This window comes from Gracilinanus agilis, chromosome 3, assembly GCF_016433145.1.
Source record: "Gracilinanus agilis isolate LMUSP501 chromosome 3, AgileGrace, whole genome shotgun sequence".
NCBI classification, from domain to species: domain Eukaryota; kingdom Metazoa; phylum Chordata; class Mammalia; order Didelphimorphia; family Didelphidae; genus Gracilinanus; species Gracilinanus agilis.
In genome coordinates this window covers 553,917,734-553,941,523 of record NC_058132.1, presented here as the reverse complement: position 1 = coordinate 553,941,523, position 23,790 = coordinate 553,917,734, and the positions used below count along the sequence as shown (strand labels likewise).

The window sequence follows — 23,790 nt, the reverse complement described above, 5'->3', positions numbered from 1 at the left end:
ATAAAGTTAATAGTTTTCCCTAATGTAACAGCAAACTGATTTTAAAAGGGAGAACATAAGTACCCAGAATGTTGAGGTTGTTATTCAGAGATAATGTTAACCAATGACAAAACTCATTCAGACATGGGATGGTTAGAAAATAGTTGCGACCTTTCATACTACCAATGAATAAATGCTAACTTGTCAAAAGCAAACATTAATTCAAGTTAACAGGAGACAGGCATACAATGGATATCACATCATATTATAATGGTCTTCTCTTCCAGACAGGAACAAATCTTGCCAATGTAGCATCTAAGCTAAAGTTCAGCCAATGTTGATAGAACTCTGCTGGAGAAAGAGAAAACAATTACTTAAACCAGAAACAGAGAATAGTTAAAAACTGTTTATATATAAATTTATATAAAAATAACTGCAAAAGCCCAACCAAAACTGTAATGCAAACTAAACAAAGGTTAGGATAAAGAGAACTAAATGGGGCAAAGGTGGTTTTAAAACAGTGTATCATACTGCAGAAGACTAATTTCAAAGACAAAAAAGCAGTATGGAAATATATTAAAATTTGATTTAAAAAAATTTAGCAAATATTTATAATAGGTAAGAAACATGGAAGAGTAGTTAGACCTAACTTTAAAAAATATATAACAAAGTTAACATTCCAACCAACAAAATGCTTAGCAAGCAAAACAAAATGCAAAAACTTATGACATAATCTTTTAGGTAATTACCTTAAAAATACATTTAATACAATTTTCCTGCCTATTGCACAAATGAATCACCAACTATGTCTTTGACAATTAATCATTTAAGCTCTGCTTGGACAGCTTTGCAAGACACTTCGCCTCTTTCTTAGAGAACTTACAGTCTGCCTTTTCCTCTAACTTCTACTAATTAGTCTAGGTTTTGTCCTCTGGAGGAAATGATTATTACGTTAGACCCTATACCACATAACTTCTTCAAATGTTTGAAGACTATAATCTAAATATCTAATTTCTTTTCTCCAGGTAAATATCATACTCCCAGCTTCATGAAATAACCTCCTTGATAATAGTACTAATAACTCATTTATTTAGCACTTTAAGGTTTACAAAGCCCTGATTTCGGATAGAAATCTCCTTTTGAACTTGGTCACCCTCCTCTGGAAACAATCCTGTTTATCAAAAATCCTCTTTAAAATGAAGTGGTCAGAACTATACAGTAATCTAAAAGTAGGATCACCAATGTTGAAATCCAGTGACTGTTTACCTCACTCATTCTAGATCCTACTTCTAATACAGCTTAAGACCAGTTACATTAAACCCATGCAAATTGCACATAAAGTCAACTAAAACCCCAAGCTTCTTTGACTTGGATTACTTTCTAGCCATCTCTTCCCATTCTGTGCCTAAGTGTGAGACCCTGCATTAATCCCTATTCAGTCTCCGAATTCCTTATAACCTGAATTCTTTTTGAAGACTGATTATTATGTCATTCAATGCATGACTTCTTTCTCTAAGTTTTTATGTTTACTCCATTTCCATTCAAATGAGAGGAAAGTTTCTCAAAGCTGATTTCAAAATCTTTGCATGCATTGTTACTAACAATATATATTATTATTAACATAATTTGTAATAAAAAATGAGACTGGTTTTCATGATAATAAAATCATCCTCATTATTTTATAAACATTGTACAAAATGAAAGCCTGTGCTGGAAAGTTAAGTAGGAGAATCAGGAAAAAAAAAGTGTGTGTGTGTGTGTGTGTGTGTGTGTGTGTGTGTGTGTAATTAGCAAGAGTTAGGAAAATATAAATGTAGTGGAAAAGAACAATGAATTGGAATGGGAAACAAAAAAATTATCTAAAAGAAAAAAGATATAATAGAGTCTAGGGGCAAATCAAAGTAAGCATAAAAAGAAAATCAATGAACTACAAGTTATGTATCAAAATAGTAAATAAAATTTAAATTTGTTTTTAAGGATTTTTTTTTAAATTAGGGAACTTAGCCATGTTGAATGAGGTCATACTAATTTCTATTATGGTACTTTCAAGTAGCTGCCTGTTATACCACTATTCTATAGAAAATGCGATTTTCTGAAGATCTTTGTTCATATTCCCAAACTACCATATATAAGTAAATTCATGATTATGGGATAATGGTTGGTTCAATAAGCTTCTGTAGCGCTATGTGGGGTGAGACATGGAGAACAGGTAGGAGCTGAGGGAAGGTCTCAGATAAGTGAATTCATGTAAATCAAGTGGAAACAACTGTCTTATTGTCAATGTTAAGACTACTAAAACTTAAGCAGGAGAAGAAGGAACCATGAATTAACTGGTAAGTAGTCAGAATTTAATTTTTTTAAAATCAACTCTTCTTTATTCAACATTTCAGATAGGCTTTTGGTGATAAGAGGCTAGATAAGATTCCTCTAATATGGTAAGGAATCATAACATGATAAACAATATCTAAGTCATTACTATTAAAAAACTGAAAAGAATACTTTATCTGAATTTTTGATAATAGAAAATTTCATTTTAACAAGATACCATACAACTCTTAATATGATGATCACTTAGGAACTGGGAATGTTTTCCTAATAATATTAATAGCAGGGGGCAGCTGGGTAGCTCAGTGGATTGAGAGCCAGGCCTAGAGATGGGAGGTCCTAGGTTCAAATCCGGCCTCAGACACTTCCCAGCTGTGTGACCCTGGGCAAGTCACTTGACCCCCATTGCCTACCCTTACCACTCTTCCACCTATAAGTCAATACACAGAAGTTAAGGGTTCAAAGTAAAAAAAAAATTAAAAAAAATATTAATAGCAATCTTCTATTCTCATTATATTAATATATAATTACTAAACTATTTTCTTGATGTAGTAACAAATATTTAAACAAGAGGTAACAACATGGTAAATATTTTGTAAAAGCAAAGATCTTGAAAGCAGGAGGCCTTAAAGTTCAAGCACCAGCTTCCAGGGTAAATCAGTGCCTGTGGTTGTCATTTAAATTGAATACCTGGTTTGCTTATCTGTAAAGGGAAAATACTATTAGAGCATACCTCAAAAGTTGCTGGGAAAGAAGTAATTTGCAAACGTAAATCACAAGGGAACTATTATTATTACTTTTATAAAGTTATTGCTATTATGGTTTTAAAGAAATAATAGTATTAAAAATGTTATAACCAATTAACATGTGGTAATCAAAGTTAACTTTCTGAATATATTTTACAGTAAAAAATAGGTTCAGATTCTTTGCAATAACCTCAAAATGTAACTTATTTTACATTCCTATTCTCATCTCTACTATCCACAAACTCAAAGATGCAAACCTTAGTTACAGTAGGAAACACTGGCTTTTTTGAATCAGGACTCAAAAGTCCTGGGATCCAAAGCTGGTTCCAATCCTTTTAGGCAAATCACTCTATGAGTTTCATTTTTATCATCTTTAAAATGCTTATCACACACCTGCTACCTACCTCTCAGGGAGTGGGATAATAGAATTAAATTAATGTATATAAAGCATACTTAAACTATAATGGCACTATACAACTGTGGTTCTTATAATTACACTAAGGGCAATGGAGAAGTATGTGAAGTATAAGCATGCTGCTAAACACAGGGAATAAAAATTTTCAAAGAACCTAGGTAAAGGATATCATCAAGGGAATGTACAAGCAAAAGAGATGGTCAGATTAAGGAACCATTCATTAGTGCTCTACACATTAAGTAACTACCATCAGGGAAAGTGCATAAGATTCCAGCACATTATATTGTGCAGAGAATTCACAAGAGAACATCAATAAGAGTTTCACAGGGCAGCTGGGCTAGTTGAGCTACCATCTGCATCTGTGGAGGGTTATCCCCACATTGGTCCAACTACAGATAGCAGGGCTATACACCATAACATAATACAAAGAACTTGGTGGAAATTCTGTAGCATTGATTATCATATTGTATCATCATATATGATACAGGGAAAGACTAAAGTACCTGAGTCTACACAGCCTGAAGAACTAAAATGTTTGTTGTATTTGTAAAACATATTGATAACATTGCATGTTATGTTGTAATAAAGTCGAACTATAATGTGAGGAATAATAGTGGGCAGATATAGTCTGCTCTGGATTCTGTAGGTGTATTGAAAATTTTACAGATATCTCAAATACTTTTACTACCTACGTTATAGAGTTCTAGAAAGTATAAATCTTAAATCAATATAAAAATGTGATTATACAAGTTCTTTGTCAAATTATGTCAAGAAATATTATGTTAAGTCTTATGACCAAATATAAACTATTTCCTCTGAAGATATAAGCCAATATGGATCACCCTCATCCCCCCCTCTCCCAAAAAAGAGGATTTCAGGATAGTTCATTTTAAAATTTTTTTCTGATTAATGGTCATAAAATACATAATGATATATACCTCATGACAATTTCTAGGGCTGTTTCAATACAGTTCTCACTAAAATTCAGGGAGACACACCAGAAAGTCAGTATTTTAAATCACTATTTCTATGAATGTAAAAAAAATCATTGCAACAGAGTTCTAATACTGATGTGATCTGAAAGATTTAGAAGTACCTAAAAATATTCCAAACACACTGCAACTACTTTTAGTTTTAAAAACCTTTTAAATCAATACTAAATATTGGTTCTAAGGCAGAAGAGGGGTAAGGGCTAGGCAATGGGGGTTAACTGACTTGTCTAAGGTCCACAGTGACAAGTGTCTAAGGTCAAATTTGAACCCAGGACCTCCCATCTCTTGGCCTTGATCTCAATCCACTGAACGAACCACCTAGCTGCCCCCACATTACAACTACTTTAAAGTAAAATCCAGAACCCTCATGCACTTAAATAAGTATAAACTATGAAACTGAAGGATATGATTTTTGAGGGTAAGAACTGACATGTACAACACACATTCAAATAAAAAATCTTTATAGCAGGTCTCATTTAAATCACTATTTACAGTTTAAAATACATTTATTCATATCTCATATGACCTTGGCCAACAACCCCATGAGTTCTAACTAAGTTATTATGCCCAAAGGAGTGTCAAGGAAACTGAAGCTCAAATAAGTTAAATAACTTAAACATATATTCTGATTTCTCACAAGACCTTCAAACCTTACTGGTCACAGAGCTCAAAGCAAAAGAATACAAAGCACTCATAAATTTTTAAGTTATTACATGATTTTTAGACCAGGAAAACTGGTATTTTCACAGTAGTTTATATAAACTGAGTGAGTTATATAAAATAAATACAAAAATCACTATCCAAAAATTCTAAAATTAATAAAGCCAAAAATCACTAGGGATAATTAACTGGCTTTTAAAGCTAAAAGATTTTTGCTGTAGTACCTGTTTGGTGCAAAGAGAAGGAACTTGTGCCTCTGTCAATTTGGCATCTTTCATGACTACTAAAATTTAAAAAAAAGAAAGAAAAAGAAAGAAAAAAGAACACACTTACCTAATGAACCAGAATAGCACAAGCACAGACCAAATAACAATTTCATGTATAAGTATACCACAGATCTAAATATAGTAAATACATATATGAAAGTTTGGGGAGAAATATTAAACTAACATCTAAATATAAAGTTAGCATGCCAAATTTGAAGTCAAAATGTTCAAGTAGATAGTACCATTAACCAAATTATATATATATTCTGTTACAGTGTACAAATGAGATCAAGTGGCAGGAAAAGAGAAGAATAAGGGTAAGTCAGGAAAAGGTGGCAGAGAGAAAAAAAAGGAACTAGCATATGATTCTAAAATTGCTGTTAAGTGTCCTAAATAATTATACGTTAAAAAGTGGAGATTTCAAATAGTGTGGTTATTGCTTCCACCAATGCCAATCACAATACTATTCTATAACTTATTATAAGATTGTTAACATGAGCTGGCTGTAGCTGAAAAAAATTTGCGGCCTGGTAGCCAACCTTCTGGATATGAACCTCTCTTAGTTTAGCTATTCTTGTCATAGAATGAAAGAGAGGTTTTGAGAACCTAGAGTGACTTCCATTGCATTACAATTCAATGGAAGCAAAATCTATAGAATGACAATTCACAGCAGACATCACTGAACTCAGGACACTTAGGATGGCATCTCTTCTCTTTCTTATAATCTTTTTTAATGAATGAGGTTTTTGAGAACTAACCTTCTAAAACGGCAAGAACCAAAAAACATTCAGAGGTTGAAAGAATCTTAGTTTAGGAGGAATAGTAAATACTTAAATCACTAAAAGGAAATAAATGTAATTAGATTTTCTCCTTTCAGTTTCCAAATGGCATATGTCTCTGTAATCTGTGTTCTTACTATATAAATTTTGATAATTAGACTATGTCTCCACAAAGAATGTTCTGAAGTAAAGATTTCATGAAAGTCAAAGATATTTATAAAGGTACAACAAATGTACACTATAAAAATTTTGAGGTTGGTGTACTTACCAAACAATGTTTTCCTAAGTACTAATTTTATAGTACATTTCTTTATTCATATATCTTCACATGGTCAAGTTTTCTTTCATATATCCAAATAGTAATCTGATGGTTTTCTTATTCATCAAATATTAGGTCTACTTGAAGTGTGGTTCCAAACTAATCAGCCTGTTTTTGTTTTTTAATTTTAAGACATCTGTTGAAAATTTAAAGGATCAAACCAAACTGAAGTGCTATATATTTCAGGCATCGGATTATACATTATTGTAAAGGTACCATTAAACTATTGTTATGAATAAATTAGTGATTATAGCTCCTTTTGTGAGTACTGGGGGAAAGGGGTGGTTCACCATTTGGAATGGTCTTTTTTATTTTAGTTTTTTTTTCTTTTCTTTTCTTTCTTTTTTTTTTTTTTAAATTAGGGAACATTGCCTTAGCTTTTTTTGGTTATTGCTTTTTTCTTTTTCTTTTTTTTTTTAAAGAGACCATTCCACTTTATTTTTTCAAACATCTCAAAGTCATAAGGATTTATATGCAAAGCAGTCATACACCGTTATCATTAAAACCCATTTGTAAAATACATACACAAGTTAAACAAAAGGCTAGTACATAGTAAAGCCTAAGCATAATACTATGCAATATTATGAATACATAACTTGGAGACTTTAGTACTATGTTATCTATTCATTTTTGGAAACATTCATTTAAGATTTTTAATGCAAATCCATTTGATACTTTGGAATAAAACAAAAATCTTCTAAGTTATAACAAGTATTGGTCATATATTTTCAGACCTATTCATTAAATTACAAAGAACCCAAAGAATTCTGTAACGCTCAGTAGAAGTATGTAATAAAAACATTGCATATGTTTCTAGTGTGATGTCTTTAGCAATTGTTTACTGAAATAAAACTCAAACAGAAATCTTTCAAAATACAGGATCAGAAGGTAGTTTCTTCTCTTTAGTCTATTTTTGAAATCCATCTTCATCACATTTTACCAAAAATTGTTTTTACAAATATGTAAAAGTACATTAGGTAATACTAATGAAACACAGGTAGAGTCCTAGCATTTGCAGATCAATGATGAGTCAAATCATCTTCTCCAAGAACGAGATTCATTGTCCTCTTCCTCTTCATCATCATCTTGAAGCAATGAGTCATCCACCAAAGACTCTTCCTGAAACTTTAGGTTAAAATGTATTTAGGAATTTACCAAAACAAAGAGTGGGAAACTTTTATATATAGATATTTCTCAAAGAGCTGAATACAAAATGTATCTCATCTGACAGAAATTTCAAGCAACAACCTTGGCCCATCCAACTAAAAACAATGGACAAATGAGAACCTATAACCTAGCATTATTGCTATGTAGATAAAGAGCAATAAACCTAAAATCAAATCTGTATCATGCTAATACTCTGCCTTTAATACCCTCTCTTATCTACCCAAATGTTCCTGCCATCTTAAAAGTTTGCTCATTATGCTCTAGTTTCTAATCATACAAGTAATCACCTCTAGTACTTGTACACAATTACTGCTAATGCATTTAAATCCATTACATGTACTTCCTGTGCCCTCATTTCTCCATTAATGGACAGAAACTTCTCAGACTTTTTCAATGAATCCCTCTCTACTATTCACAACCCAAAAAGCAATTAAGATTGTAGGTTATTCCATATCTAAAGTTCAATTCTCATGGCAGGAAAGAGGTATAGATACTTTGGTATCATGGAAAATTCACTGGGACTTATAATCCAAGATCTGGACATGAATCCTGGCCCAGTAATCCTGGCTACTTATTACTAGCCCTACAGCATTAGGCAAGTCACTGACCATCCGACACTTTGTTCCTTCATGCAGTAAAATGGGAATAATAGTACTTGCCTCCTTACCTCACACAATTGTTGTGAAGAACCTTAAAGTGCTATATAAATGTGTAATTTTTAATACTATTATAAAATAATGCCAAATCTCATATATTTGGTTTCAGTAAGCATTTGTACTTTGATTTGAATAAGGACTTGTCTGATCATCTGGTAATTCACATGCCAAAAAAAAAGATATCAAAACTATACTAAACAAAGATCTGAATTGGACAAAAATGAGAAACTATTAAGTTTCCCCAACAGGCTTCCCTTCCCATGCTTAATTTTTCCTCACAAAACATGCTGGAAAAGAGAACCATCTTAGACTGATACAAAGCAGCAAACTAAGCAAAACTGTCCTACCTTGGGTTTTTGGCTTCAAAACAATAATGTTGACTTTATGAAAGGGAAAGACAAAATAAAGGGAAATCTGAGATGTCACAGGAACTAGTTATAGAATACCCTAAAACTAGATTGTAAGATTTCCTATTAATTGGCTACGAACAGCAAGGAGAAGTGAAAGAAATCCTGATCTTCCTGTCATGAGATGAGGGTTTGAATCCTGCTCTGGTGCTTACTAGCTATATGTGCCTGAGCAAGTGATATCATCTCTCTGGGTCTCAGTTTTCTCATCTTCTAAATGGGCATAATAGCATTTATTCTCTCTAATAAGTGGTAGTCAGGAAGCACTTCATAAATCATCAAGCATTTACTACCACAAGAACCAAGTTATGAGTGTACTCATCTAATGGTTATTTGCCCCCTGGAAAATAGACTAGACACATGATTTTTAGTTGGTTATTTTCATGTATCATTACTATTACTGCTTGGGTCCATCACATGGCTCAAGATTAAGTTCTGAAGCTGACAGTCTACACACTCCCTAGACCCCTCCCACCCACACAATGACAAAAATGACCTACTTCCTCCTCATCAGGCTCAACTTCTTCTGCTTCAACAGCTGACATGTTAATTACAGGCTTATTCCAGGCCAGTTTAAGATCTTGCCCTTTGAAACGAGATCCATGAATTGCAGCCTAAAAAGAGTAAAAACGTTAGTTTAATACTTTTTGGGAAAGCTTAATTCCTCCAATTATAATACTTAGAATAAACGCTACTAAATTGCAAGGTCAGTATTTTGTTTAATTTTCCTGAATTTTTTGGGTAGCTTTACCCCTCTGGGCCTAAGGGTTACTTAAGCTAAACAACATCTATGATCCCTTCTAATGCTGAGACTTTTTTTTTTTTTTTTAACAATCAAGCATTTACTAAGTACAGTGGATATGAAGACAAAAATGAAGCATTCCTGTATTCAAGTTGTTTACATTCTTTCAGGGAAGACAATATGTACACACATAAATATTCACACACAATCATTCAGAGAGCTAGTAAAAGTTTCACATAGGAAATGATGCTTGTAAGGAAACAAGGAAAATCTAGGATGCGAAGATGAAGAGGAAGTTCCTTCTGGGGAGGGAAATGGCCAAATAAAAGCTTAGAGACAAGGAATGGAATGCCTTATAGGAAGAATACCATGATGGTCAAAGGGCAATATGGCTGAACCACAGGAATAATTGGCCTTATGGTAAGGTGGAGACAGGCTGTAAAGGGCTCTATATCTAAAACAGAAGAATTTGTATATGTACTTAAAAGTCATTTGGAGTTAAAGCAGGGGAATATCATTCATGGTGAGACCTGAACTTTGGGAATATTACCCTGGATACACATGTAGATGGACTGGAGAAGAGACAGACTTGAGGCAAGACGATCTATTAAATGAGATTATTTCAATATGCAACTAAGAGATAATAAAAGCCTGATTTAAAATACAGTCTGTTTGAGAGAAGAGAAAGGGACAGATATAAGAGACACCATAGAGATAGAGTAAGCAAGGGCTACACAAATGACTAGATATGAGGGAAGAGTAAAAAAATCAAGGATGACTAAGGTGTGAATCATAGTGAATAGACAGATAGTAATGTGTTTTTTTTGTTTTGTTTTGTTTTGTTTTTTAAACCCTTAACTTCTGTGTATTGGCTCATAGGTGGAAGAGTGGTAAGGGTGGGCAATGGGGGTCAAGTGACTTGCCCAGGGTCACACAGCTGGGAAGTGTCTGAGACCAGATTTGAACCTAGGACCTCCCGTCTCTAGGCCTGACTCTCAATCCACTGAGTTACCCAGCTGCCCCAGATAGTAATGTTTTTGATAATAACAGGAAAGTCTACAAAAGGAGTAGATTGGGGGAAAATAATGAAATTCTGTTTTGGACAAATGCAATTTGAGATCATTATAGGATATCCAAATCAAAATGTCCAATAGGCAGCTGCTGATGTTAGACTAAAACCCGGGCAAGGTTAAAAACGGACACTGACTAGATGATTGGTAGGCAAGTAGGAAGACAGATAAATAGTATTGGTAATTTATGCATGACACATATAGAAGCTTATCATACCACATGGAGATAAAGTGAACTTAATTTTTAGAGTATCAATTCATAAGTTATAATAAAAGGTCACATCTGACATAAAACATTAAACAGGATTCCACTAGTACAATATTCTTAGCACAATACTGTTTCTTTAAAAAAGAATCCTCAAATTCCACAAATACAAAATGCTTCAGTGTTGAAAAAAATTAAACTTCGCTGTTATAACCTGTTCTGAAAAATGTTCCATTTTCTGTAAAGTCTTTGTAATTGAAAATGTAAAAATTTTAACTTATGGGATATTCATGTCTAAGTACCAGCTACATTAAGTAGCTGCTTTAGAAATAGTATGTTCAAATTAAAGTAACATGAACTAGCATAAATCAGTGTTAGCAACATATCGAAATAACCATCACAGTCACAAAAGATTTATAGTACAATCTCAAACTATAGTATAATGTGAAATGTAGAAACAATTACATGTTCAATGACATCTGCACATGAGTTGTGTGATATTAAAGTCTCCAGGTATAAATTTTAAATCTGTACATATAAATTTATGATAAATGTAAAAGATTCCATGCCTATTAAAATGCAACGCTGGAGTTTTTAGTCCACAATGTCACACAACTGGAATTTTTAAGATGTACTTATACGTGACATTTAGGTTCAGGAACAACTTGTATTCTTTTAAAGAAATGACTACTATATGAAAATGCATCATTTTCTAATAAAGGATCTTATCTTATTTGGGGGATAAAACATAATTTCTAATAAAACAAGCCTTTTCACCCTTCATTGGAAAAGCTAAAAGGATTATTGAAACTTTCAAACAAAATAAAAGATTCAACTATGCTTGTTCATATTTTTTCACTAACATTTACAAACTCACATTATATAATAAAAAGTTTGTCTGGTTCTTTCCTCACAACATCTTTGTAACACAAGTATTAATAAGCCCATTTTATGAATTAAGAAACCAAGGCTCAGAATTTATAATTTACCCAATCATACAGTGAAATAGTGTTGTTAAGTAGGATTCAGAACTCATCTTGAATCCAAGTATAGTTCTCATTCCAACAAACCACATTGCCTTTCAGTTATAAAAGCATAGCCAAAGATCTTTTTTAAATTCAAAATTATATTATACTTACTTTCCTATCAGTGTCATGATTTGGATTTCAAAATATGGAAAAGTTATGTTGAATTGAGATATTTTTTGAGAAATCATTTTATCTTTAGCCACTCCTTCCTGAAAAAGTTTGATTTTAAAGTCCAAACAGTCTCTCCCCTAGGCTATAAAATTGGGATGCATATGCCCTTCTTTTGCCTAAATAGTCTACAATGAGAGTGAAGACATTCTCCTTATTTATCTATAAACAAGAACTGAAATGAAATCAGAGAGCTAGGCAATGGACTGCAATGACTACCAAGTGATGGAGAGAAAAAGAGCCTCTTGGCAACCCACTTCTTTCTGTGATTGAGGTTTAAGTCCATTTCCTGTGTGACTGATCTCCAATCAGAGATGTCCTGGGGAGGAACTGCATGATGACATCAGAAGGGATATATATTAGCTTACATGACAGGAAGTCAGGCTTTTTTTTTTTCCCCTTGCCCAGCTTACCACATACTTGACTTTCTTGCTCTTTTGCCCCTAACCTTCTGGACATGCTACCTCTCTCTTTGTCCTAGCTGCTTAATTGCTCACCTGCTCACACTTAAGTCTCTGCTCTTTCTGGCCTAGCCTAGTTGCCTGGCTGCTCACACTCAGGTCTCCTTTTTTTTGGGTCCCGCTCGAGTTTTTGGAATCTGTTTGGACTGTGGAGAAAGTCTGCTGGCTAGTTAGAAATCTTAAGTAGTCATTAATAAATTAATATTTTGAAATATAAAAATACAGTGTCCAGAGAATTTCATTCACTACAAAAGTAAAAATATGCCCCAAATTTATGAAATAAACTTCTAAATAAGCTTCTGTGAAAGTCTCTTCATTAAGCATAACTTTGATCCAAAATTTGATATGGTGAATACTATTTACATTAAGGTAGAATTATCATTCAACAAAAAATGTATACCACAAGGAAGTTTACATAAAAATTTTGTTTTTCTACACTATCATTTGGAAAGTTCTGAAAACCAACACTTCTCATACTCTCCCATATAAATCTAATATCCAAGATATTGCAACTGAAGTTCAATTAAGATATCAACATTTCAATAAACACTTGATAAAAATGCAAAAGTTAGGCTTCTGATAATTCTTAATAACATTAATCTAGAGGGAAAAATAAATATCTCCTCAAAAAGTTAACACACATAAAAGCAGACAGCTTTTAAAGTTCATGAGAAATTAAGTGTTACTTTAAAATAAAGCTTAAACAGAAATATAATTAACTAGCGAATTACCCCAAAAAACAAAGGGTAGACTGAAGCAGTGGTAGAAGTATAAGTTACTGGTTTTTTCCTAGATCATTTAGTAAAATTAATCTGGGTTAATTTTCTTTCATCACATAAAAATTATAATTTTTACAGGCTAATAACAAAACACAAAATGGTTAATTAAGAAATTCTTGGGACATGGCAAAGAAGAAGCATGGTAGAAAGAGAATGAACTAGTCTCAGGACTTAAATAACTTTATCAGTCCTATAACTATTTAATTTTAGAGACAAGTCACGACTTCTATGAGCCTCCATTTCCTGGTGACGGATTTTAAGGTCAAATCTAATTCAAATATTCTTCCATGTCCATGGCTCTTAATGTTTTCATCTTGCTCCCTTTAAGCGTAAATCCTAATGCTTTTGTTCTGAGCTTTATTTTCTACCACTACTAAGTAATGGTTCTGAAGGCAAATTCAAATAATCTGGTCTAAGTTTGTTTACTCTACTAAAGGACAAAAACACTCCAAAGATGTCTTTTAATTCTATCTAATTTATAACTCCTTAAACCTTTGGACTAATCAGCATTCACCAAACATTTAATTTTGAGATAATATGTGCACAACAAATGTTTTGACATATTTAATATCAAATCTTTTATTTGTATGTCATTTTCAAGTGTTGACCATAAAAGGAAGAGGGGAAAAAAACACTCTTTGAACAACCATAAGAATGTATGAAGTCCATATACTAAACTTTATCCCTAAAACAATGTCCTTCAAATACTAACTTACTACTGATTCTTACTTTACTTTTTTTTTTCTTCCAACCCATACCTTCTTAGAATCAATACTACATTTTGGTTACAAGGTAGAGGAGTGGTAAGAGCTAGACATGGAGGTTAAATGACTTGCCCAGGGTCACACAGCTAGGAAGTGTCTGAGGCCAGATTTGAACCTAGGACCTCCCACCTCTAGGCCTGGCTCTCAATCCCCTGAGCCACCCCAGCTGTCCCCCTTACTTTACATTGTAAAAGCTTTATTTTCATTTTACCAGCCTAGAAGCTGATTAGGAACACAACATATTAGAATTCAAACTCTATTTTCAAATGTAGTTTTAAAAAAAAGACTTGACTACAGATCTCCTGGTTCCAAAGTCAGGTTTATCCACTGTGCCATTTTGTTTCATGTTTATTATACAATAATATTCTTCCAAATTAAATTACAAGAATACCTTATCTACTTTGTCCTTTTTTATGTTTTACCTCCATTTTGTCACCTTTTCCCTACAGGGAATCAATGGCACAGCTATAGAATTGTTGCTCACCTGGGAAGGAAATAGTTAATACATTCTCTCACTGTTTGCTTACATCACATCAGCAGGCTCACATCAGCCTGCAGTAGGTTAGATCAGTCCCATCTTTGGCAATTACTGTAGTCGCTTTCTTTAGAAAGGAAGTGACATTCATCTTCTCCTTCTGACCCATCTCCTGAAATCTATACCTGTACTTGTCAGATCAGGATGTAAATCCTGAAAGCTTTTAATGTTGCTTATACTGCCAACTCCATCCTCCTTTTAGAGAATATCATTTCTTTCTTTTATATCATAACTGACTAAAAAAAAATTTTCTTAAACTTTTGCCCACAACCCTGCCTTTTGGTGATATCTTGCCTGTGGTTTTAAAAGACAAGAGTCAAAATATGTCTCATAGTTCTTACTTCTGTCTTCCCCATGACTAAAAACTGGGAAGAGTCTTCTTAATGTGATTAACTTGGAATCTTTTCTTCATTTCCACTCTTGCTGTTCCCCTCTTATTTTTTTCCAAATTTTTCTGAAATAATTCTATTCACCATTTCCTTTACAATCACATAGCACACAAACTTATTCCAGAAACTAGTTAACCTGTTTCTCCTCCTTCACGAGCCACTGGGTTTTTTCAGTGTTCCAGGGAACAGAAACACCAGCCTTCTTCTAGGGAAAAAACCTCCAAGAATCCCCAACTGACTCAGGCTACCCAGAATTCCAACAGGCACCCTTCCCAAGATTCTGTCTGGCCTTAAAGAAACCTTACTCACTATTCTTTAACCTGTCCTTAGCTGCTAAGATCCCAATTACTCCAAATGGTCCTCATTAGCCCTATGGCTTAATTAATCCTAATACTGGTTTTAGTAACACCTCTAAGAGAGCAAGGGCTAGGCAAAAGGGGTTAAAGTCACTTCACAGTCACATAGCTAGGAAGTGTCTGAGACCATATTTGAGTATAGATTATCTCACTTAGTACTCTATTGAACCACCTATAGCTTCTCCTATCCCCTTTTAAAAACTCTTTATTGTCTTAGAAACAACTCTTAAGATAGAATGTCAAGTGGAGCATTTTTTCATGATTTAGTTTTAATTTCTTCATCTGAGAATTTCCTGTTCATAATCTTTGACTAATAATTGGGGAATGACTTGTATTCTTATAAATTTAATTCAGTTCTCCATGTATCTGAGAAATGAGGCCTCTTGTCAGAGACACTTAAAAAAAATTTTTTTTGCTTGTTTCCATTCTAATCTTGGTTGCATTGGTTTTGTTTGTCCCTTAACCCTTTTAAATTTAATGTCACCAAAATTATTATTATATCTTGTAAAATATTCTGTCTTGTTTGGTCATAAATTCTTCCCTTATCTGTAAGTCTGACAGATAGATTATTCCATTCTTTTCTAATTTGGTTATGATCTTATCTTTTATTTCTAAATTGTGTATCTATTTTAACTTTACCTTGGTATATGATGTGAGACATTGATCTATGCCTACTGATTTTTAGTTTTCCTGGCAGTTTTTGTCAAATAATGAGTTCTTCTCTCAAAAGACTGGATTTTTGGGTTTACCAAACAACACTATGTTAACTATGGTCATTTATTATTGTAGATTTGCCTAATCTATTTCTTCGATCCACTACTATTTTAGAAAGTAAAAAATTGTTTTGATGGTTAATGCTTAATAATTTGATGTCTAACATGCTTATGACAATATCCTTAAAAAATTTTTTTTATTACTTTCCTTGACATTTTTGACCTTTTGATCTTCTAGATGAATTTTGTTGCTTTTTGTAGCTCTATGTATGTATGTATCTATGTAGCTCTATGAACTAACTTTTGAGTAGTTTTATTTGATGTGGCACTAAATAGTTAAATTAATTTATTCTACAAAAATTATTAGAACTATAATTTTTATTATATTGGTCTGGCCTACTAATGAACAATTAATGTTTTTCAAACTGTTTAGTTGTGACTTTGTAATGTGTTTTGTTTCTATGTTCATTTAGTGCCTGTTCGTCAAGGCAGATAGACCCTCAGGTTAATTATACTGTCTACAGTTATTTTACTTGGGATTTCTCTTTCTATCTCTTGCTGTTGGAATTTTTTTTTGCTATTCTGTAGAAATGCTGATGATTTATGTGAGTTAATTCTACTAGCTTATTACTATTTATAGATAATGCTTGCTGAAGGTTTTAGATAGATACTATTTATCATTTTTACAAAAGTTCTCTTCATTCCAGTGCTTTGTAATGTTCTGAATAGGAATGGGTATTGTATTTTATCAAAAAGTTATGCCCAAAGAGTGATAAAAGAATGCCTGCCCTTTGATCCAGCCACACCATTGCTGGGTTTGTAACCCAAAGAGATCATAGATAAACAGACTTGTACAAAAATATTTATAGCTGAGCTCTTTGTGGTGGCAAAAAACTGGAAAGAAAGGTTATGCCCTTCAATTGGGGAATGGCTGAACAAATTGTGGTATCTGTTGGTGATGGAATACTATTGTGCTCAAAGGATAATAACCTGGAGGAATTCCATGTGAACTTTTGGAAAGACCTCCAGGAATTGATGCAGAGCGAAAGGAGCAGAGCCAGAAGAACACAGAGACTACTGATACACTGTGGCAAAATCGAATGTAATGGACATCTGTACTGGCACCAATGCAATGACCCAGGACAATTCTGAGGGATTTATGGAAAAGAATGCTACTCACATTCAGAGGAAGAACTGCAGGAGAAGAAACACAGAAGAAAAACAACTGCTTGAACACTTGGGTTGATGAGGACATGGTTGGGGATGTAGACCCAAAAGGACCACACCAATGCAGCTATCAATAATATGTAAATAAGTCTTGATTTGATGACACAATGTTAAAACCAGTGGAAATGAGAGTTAGCTATGGGGAGAAGTTTGAGGGAGTGGAGGGGAAAGTAAAAACATGAATCATGTAACCATGGAAATTTTTTCTAAAAATAAAAAAAATTTAATTAAAAAAAAAGTTTTTCCTACATCTATAGAGCCAATCTTATGGTTTCCATTCTTTTTGTTATTGATATGTTCAAGCAAGCTGAAGGTTTTCCTAATATTGAACCATCCCTGAATACTTGATAGAAAAACCCATCTGGTAATAATGTATGATCCTTTTGCTATCTGATCTCCTTGCAAAAATTTTATTTTAAATTTTAGCACAAATATTCACAAGGGAGACTGGTCTAGTTTTTCTTCTGAGTTATCAACACCATATTTGTGTCATAAAAGGAATTTGGTAGAATCCCAACTTAACCAATTTTTCCAAATAGTAGATAACATATTAGAAATAGTTGTTTTTTAAATTCTTGGTAGAAAATTCACTTGTGAATCCACCTGGCCCTGAGGATTTTTTCTTAGGGAATTCATTGATGATTATCTGAGAGGTAAACTATCCTATTGTTGTGTTAACCTAAGCAACATGTTATTTTATAAAAACATTCATCCATGTCACATTTGTTGGCACATAATGGGTGAAAAAAAACTAATAATTAATTTCCTCTTTATTGGTTGTTAATTCACCCTTTTTTAAATTTGGTTTTCATTTTCTGAATCAAATTAAATAATGGCTTATTCTCTTATATTTTTTAATAAACCAGTTTCTTGTTATATTTAGTTCTAAGGTTCTTTTTTCAATTTTATTAATCTCTCCTTTGATTTTCAGGATTTCCAAATTGGAATTTAGTAGGATTTTTTATTTTTTTTTAAATCATGAAATTATCGATTCTTTCTATGATTTGTTCTTTGACCCAGTTATTCTTTGGGACAAGATTATTTAGTTTCCAATTAATTATTAGTTTTTCTATCTATAGCCCTTTGTTGAATATAATCTTTGTTGCATTATGACCTGAAAATTATGCATTTAATTTTGTTTTTCTGCATTTGGTTGTGAGGCTTTTATGCCCTATAACATGGTCAATTTTGTCAAGGTGTGATGTATGGCTGAGAAAAAGATGTATTTCTATCTCCATTCCATTTTCTCAGAGAACATATTATTTAATTTTTCTAAAATTCTATTCACACCTCCTTAACTTCTTTCTTGTTTATTTTTTTGGTGGGAATTATCTAGTTCTGAGACAGAACTAAGGATGAGGTCTCAAACTAGTATAGCGTTACTGTCTTATTTTCCTCCTGTAACTCAAGGAATTTCTCCTTTACAAATTCGATTGCTATGGCACCCTTTGGCACATATATGTTGAGGACTACTTTATTGTCTATAGTATCTTTTATCAAAATGGAATTTCCTTCTTTATCTCTTTAAATTAGATCAGTTTTTACTTTTGCTTTATCTGAGATCATGTCTGCTACTCATGTTTTTTTTTTTTTTTTAAAGTTTACTCTAAATGTTTTCTTATATAAAGTATATGCTGCAGGATTCTGGTTTTTAATCCACTCTGCTATCCTATTCTCTTCTATTTTATTGGTGAGTTCATCCCAGTCAATGTTATGAATACTGTGTTTCCCCGAATCTTATTTTTCTCCTCAGTATCTCTGTCTTCTTTTCAGTCTTTGCCTGTTCATACATGTTTTGCTCCAGATTCATGGCTCCCTCAATTTAGTGTCCCCTTTTTTTTGTTCCCCTTCCCCTTCAAATTTCCTTTGGGGTAAAACAGATTTCTATCACCACTTGAGTATGGATGTTTGAGCCAATTTTGATGTAAGATTCAAGCATCTGCCCCTCCACTATATTAACTTGAATGTGCCTCCTCACATGAGGTAATTTACCATCTCTCATTTTCTTTTCCCAATGTGTTACTCTTTCTCATTCCTTATTTTGCTTTATTTGCATATCACCCCATCAAAGACTTACTCTCTGCCTTCTGTGAGTTTAATATCTCTTGTATTAAAAATATCTTAAGTATCCTAGCTACCACATTCCCATATAGAAATGTAATTAGCTTAATCCCATTTTGATCTCTTGAGTTTTCTCTTTTCTGGATTTTTTATGCTTGAGTGCTGAATTTGATTATCTGATTTTCTTTTCAGGTCTGTTTCTTTGTACGTTTGGGGGTTTTTGGAAATACTTTGAAGTCCTCTACTTCATTAAAGATCTATTTCTTCCCCTGGAGTATTATGGTCATTTGTGCTGGGTAGATAATTTTTTTTTTAAACCCTTACCTTCCATCTTAGAATCAACACTGTGTATTAGTTCAAAGGCAGAAGAGAGGTAAGGGCTAGGCAATGAGGGTTAAGTGACTTGCCCAGGGTCACACAGCACAGAAGTGGTGTCTGAGGCCGGATTTGAACCTAGGACTTCCTGTCTCTAGACCTGGCTCTCAATCTACTAAGCCACCCAGCTGCTTCCTGGGCAGGTAATTCTTGATTGTAATCAGAGGTCCTTTGCTTTATGGAATATATTCCATGCTCTCCAATCCTTTAAAATAGAAGCTGTTAGATCCTGTGCAATCATGAATGTGGCTCCATATCCGCATTATTGTTGGTTTCTTCCCCTGGCTGCTTAAAATGTTTTTCCTTTGTCCTGGGAGTTCTAGGATTTAGCTATGGTAGTCTTAGTAATTTGGATCTTTTTGAGTGATCAGAGGGTTCTTCCAATTTCTGTTTTCCTCTCCTGTTTAAGAATATCAGGGGACTTCTCCTAATAATTTCCTGCAATATAATGTCTAAGCTCTATTTTGGATCATGACTTTCAGATAGTTCAATGATTCCTATATTATATCTCCTGGATCTATTTTCCAGATTTGTTTTTCCAGTGAGGTATTTAAAATTTTCTTTTATTTTTTCCATTCTTTGAAATTTTATTGTTTTCTGATGTTTTTATAAAATTATTAGCTTTCATTTGTCCAATTCTAATTTTAAGGGCATTATTTACTAGGTTTTTATACTTCATTTTCCATTTGGCTAATTCTAGTTTTGGGGGAGCTGTTTTTTTGGTGAGTATATATCTTTTACCAAACTACTGACTCATTTCTTTTCTCAATTCCTCCTCTATCTCTCTTATCACTGAATTATTAACTTCTTTTCAAGCTCTTCCACAAGGTCTTTTTGTTCACGTTTTCCTTTGACACTTGACATAATTCCATTTTGCTTTTATTGGCCTCTTCTAAGTTTGTATTTTGATATTCTCTCACTAAAGTAATTTTCTAAATAAGTTTTATCCTTTGTCTTTTGCTCATTTGTTTTATTTCTGCCTTGAAGTTCAGCTCTGTTCATAGGATGGCGGGAGTCCTACCACTGGGTTCCCTTGGATAAGCTTATACTGAGCTACTCATTAAAATGAGGTTTCCCTTGGAACCCAGATCTACTGGAATGTTCTCCCCTTTTACCCTAGAGCAACACTGGTGAAGTACTGGGGGGAGGTACTCCATTCCCCCTCTTCCCAGTGCCTAAGGACACTTTTTTTGCATGCCCCTCTCCCTCTGTCCAACCACCCAAAGCAAGCACTTCCTTCCTCTGCTCTCTGGGATAATGATGGGGGCATAGAGGGGCAGAGAGGGAGCCCTCATAGGCAGTTTGAAGTAGCAGTTTGGGCACATGAACTTGTCAAACTGCCAATGCTGCCCTAGTGAGACTGCTCTTTCCTACAGTTCTCTTATGTTCTATTGGGCAGAAACACTGTTTTATCCCATCTTTTGTTGGTTCTACTGCTATAGAATTTGTTTTGAGGCTCCTTTTTTGTTGTTTTTTTTGGGGAGGGGGAGGTGTTTGGAAGTGGGTTTTGGGGAAAGCTCAAAGCAATCCCTACTCCTCCATCTTAACACCTGACAGAAGTCCTAATTCAAGTCTTGACCATAACATACACTGTCATCTTGTGACCCTGGGCAAGTAAGTCATTTAACCTAAAAGAAGGTGCAATTTACAACTGATAGAAGGAATCCTCTAATCTAGGAGCTTCATCTATCAAAGAAACTATAAATCTAGCCCTTAAACTGTTTAACAAGTTATGCCAAGTACTTCAAAAGCTTTTAATCCTGAAATATCCTTAGGTATAAAACATCCAATTTTAGCCAACTAAGATTTTTTAAGCACCTATTATGTGGTAAATATTATGCATAATGTTGAAGATAGTACAAAAAGCAAAAATAATTCTTAATCTCAAGGAGCTGACAGTCTAATGGGAGAGACAACAACATGCAAATAACTGTATGCAAATAAGATATATACAAAATAAACTGGAGCTAATTCTAGAAGGAAGGACTAGACTAGCATTAAAGGAGGACTAGGAAAAGTTGACTACAGAAAGTAGGATTTTAGCTGAGATGTGAAGGAAGCCAAGAAAGATTAAAATCCCAAGCATGAAGGAGAGCCAGTAGGATTGGAAAGGGTTCAAGTTATAAAGGGCTTTGAAATTTCACCTATTCAAGATTTCTGTTTTCAATCCTGAAATACTATTTTACTGCAAAATAATAAAATAAAATCAGTCATCTAGAATTCTTGTCCTAATGGATATAACATTAAGCAGATAAATTTTTTACTGTCTTTTAAAATACATTGATTATGTCTCTTCAGTGGGGGCAAAAGTTACCTAAATTTTCATATCTAATAAAGATATCTTTAAAAAGTTTAAATATGTGTTGTACCCCTTCCCCCCCCCCAAGTATCTTAAATGCAACTATCAACTTAGAATTTAAGCAAGTAGTTTTAAATTTTGCAATTATCACTTTTATTGCAATTACAGATGTATTTTCAATTTTTAAAGACGTCTCCTTTCATGCAAATCTAGGCCCTTTTTACTAATATTGGTCATTTCTATGCACCTGTTATATTAGTTCGGTACATAATGAAAATTTTATAAAACTCCATAAACCTAAGAACTAAAAAGAACAAAAATAATCTTATAAGTAAGAAGTTAATAAAATACAGTACAAGCAAAAACTCCAAATTTCATTAAAGATAAGGTCTTGATAAAATTCAATTAACATTTATCCTGAATATTTACAAGGTATTTTCCTAGAGAGCAAGAGGATACATTTATCCACTGTCAAGGAGCCAAAAATCTAATGTAGGGAAGAAGAATAAGATAAACACAAAATAAATACAACATGGGATGTTAAAAGTTCACATGCAGGATAAAGACCATTATAAAATTTCAAGATATAGTAGTTTAATTCTGGGCTCAAAGAAAATGGAACAATTCATTTAAAAATTTTACACATTAAAGTCTGAACAAATACGGGAACAGAACACTATTTTAACCTTTTGTACAATGAATACAACACAACACACCCTAAGTTTTACTTCTTTAAAATGAAACTACATCATACAAATGAGAAGAACAAATGCAAATAAAATTAGTATAGGCTTATTACCTCATCTTCCTTGATATTCTCACTATGCACTAAGGAATCACTTAAAGGTATACTTTCTCCATTCAATGCTTCCCCAAACTATATCACCAGCTCACTCTTCTCTAGATTTAGCAATGGTAGAAACTGGCAAAAGTTAATACAAAATCAAAACTGTATTCTATTTCTTATGTGACTAATAAAAGAACATTACAAGAGAAAAAGTTTTCTCTATGAAAAATAGGAACATATAGTAGAAAACAAGAAAATTAAAAGCTTTCAAATGTAAGATAGGAAATAACTCATGATTATTCCTAAAACTCATTCTATAAAACAAAATGTTAAAATTTGGGTCAGAACAATTTTATTTTCATGATATTAAATACCAACAAGTAAAAATGTATAGGAGAATCCATAAGCAAATAGAGACAGAGAGAAAGAGAGAGGAGAAAGAGAAAGAGAGAGAGAAAATGGGAGGGAGGAAGGGAGGGAGGGAGGGAGCGAGAGAGAGAGAGAGAGAGAGAGAGAAATAGAGGGAGAGGAGACAGAGATAGATAGTTATCATATGAAAATATTCATGATCTAATACAAACTGACCATATTACAGTAGTAGTTGTGGGAGAGAGTGTCAAAAGATAAGGTTATGGCACAATTCAAATTCAGTGATCTCTATTTTGATATTATCAAAACAAACTAGTAGAGACATGTACTTTTATTAATCATTTTCAATGTTTCTTAATATAGTTAAATCATATTTTCGTATATTTTCCTCTTTCTACTCTATTATGCTATGATATAGAGGAAACCACTCAAACTTTGGTATATTGTTCATTATTAAAAATGAAAAGCAGACAAAGAATATTTATACTTCAATTTTCCCAAATAGTCAATTTTATAATCTGATGAATAGATGGACTGACTTTATTTTCCTATTTTCTGAAAGCATGACAATGAAAACGTGCTGAACTGTGACTGTTCCATGTTCTACTGAAAAGTTCCATGTTCTACTGAAAAGTCCTAAGGAATACTTATGACTTAAAAGTTTAAAATAAAGCAATCTAAAATGACAATGCAATAAAGACAGACTGAAGTTTTCACCAATTTGAGAAATTGACTTAAATATATGTCCTTT

The 23,790-nt window shown here is 33.2% G+C and overlaps 1 protein-coding gene across 4 annotated transcripts in view; it reads right to left on the bottom strand.

The window, feature by feature from the left end:
• Window positions 1-7,300: 7,300 nt before the first annotated feature.
• RBM26 (RNA binding motif protein 26) overlaps window positions 7,301-23,790 on the bottom strand; it is a 106,884-nt gene continuing 90,394 nt past the window's right edge. For all 4 annotated transcript variants that reach the window (XM_044670575.1, XM_044670576.1, XM_044670577.1 and 1 more), the window contains 2 exons: window positions 9,212-9,325; window positions 7,301-7,606 (listed from right to left, as the gene is read on the bottom strand). In XM_044670575.1, the coding sequence (XP_044526510.1) occupies window positions 7,517-7,606; window positions 9,212-9,325 (204 nt within the window). In that variant the 3' untranslated portion in view covers window positions 7,301-7,516. The remainder of the gene's footprint in view (window positions 7,607-9,211; window positions 9,326-23,790) is intronic.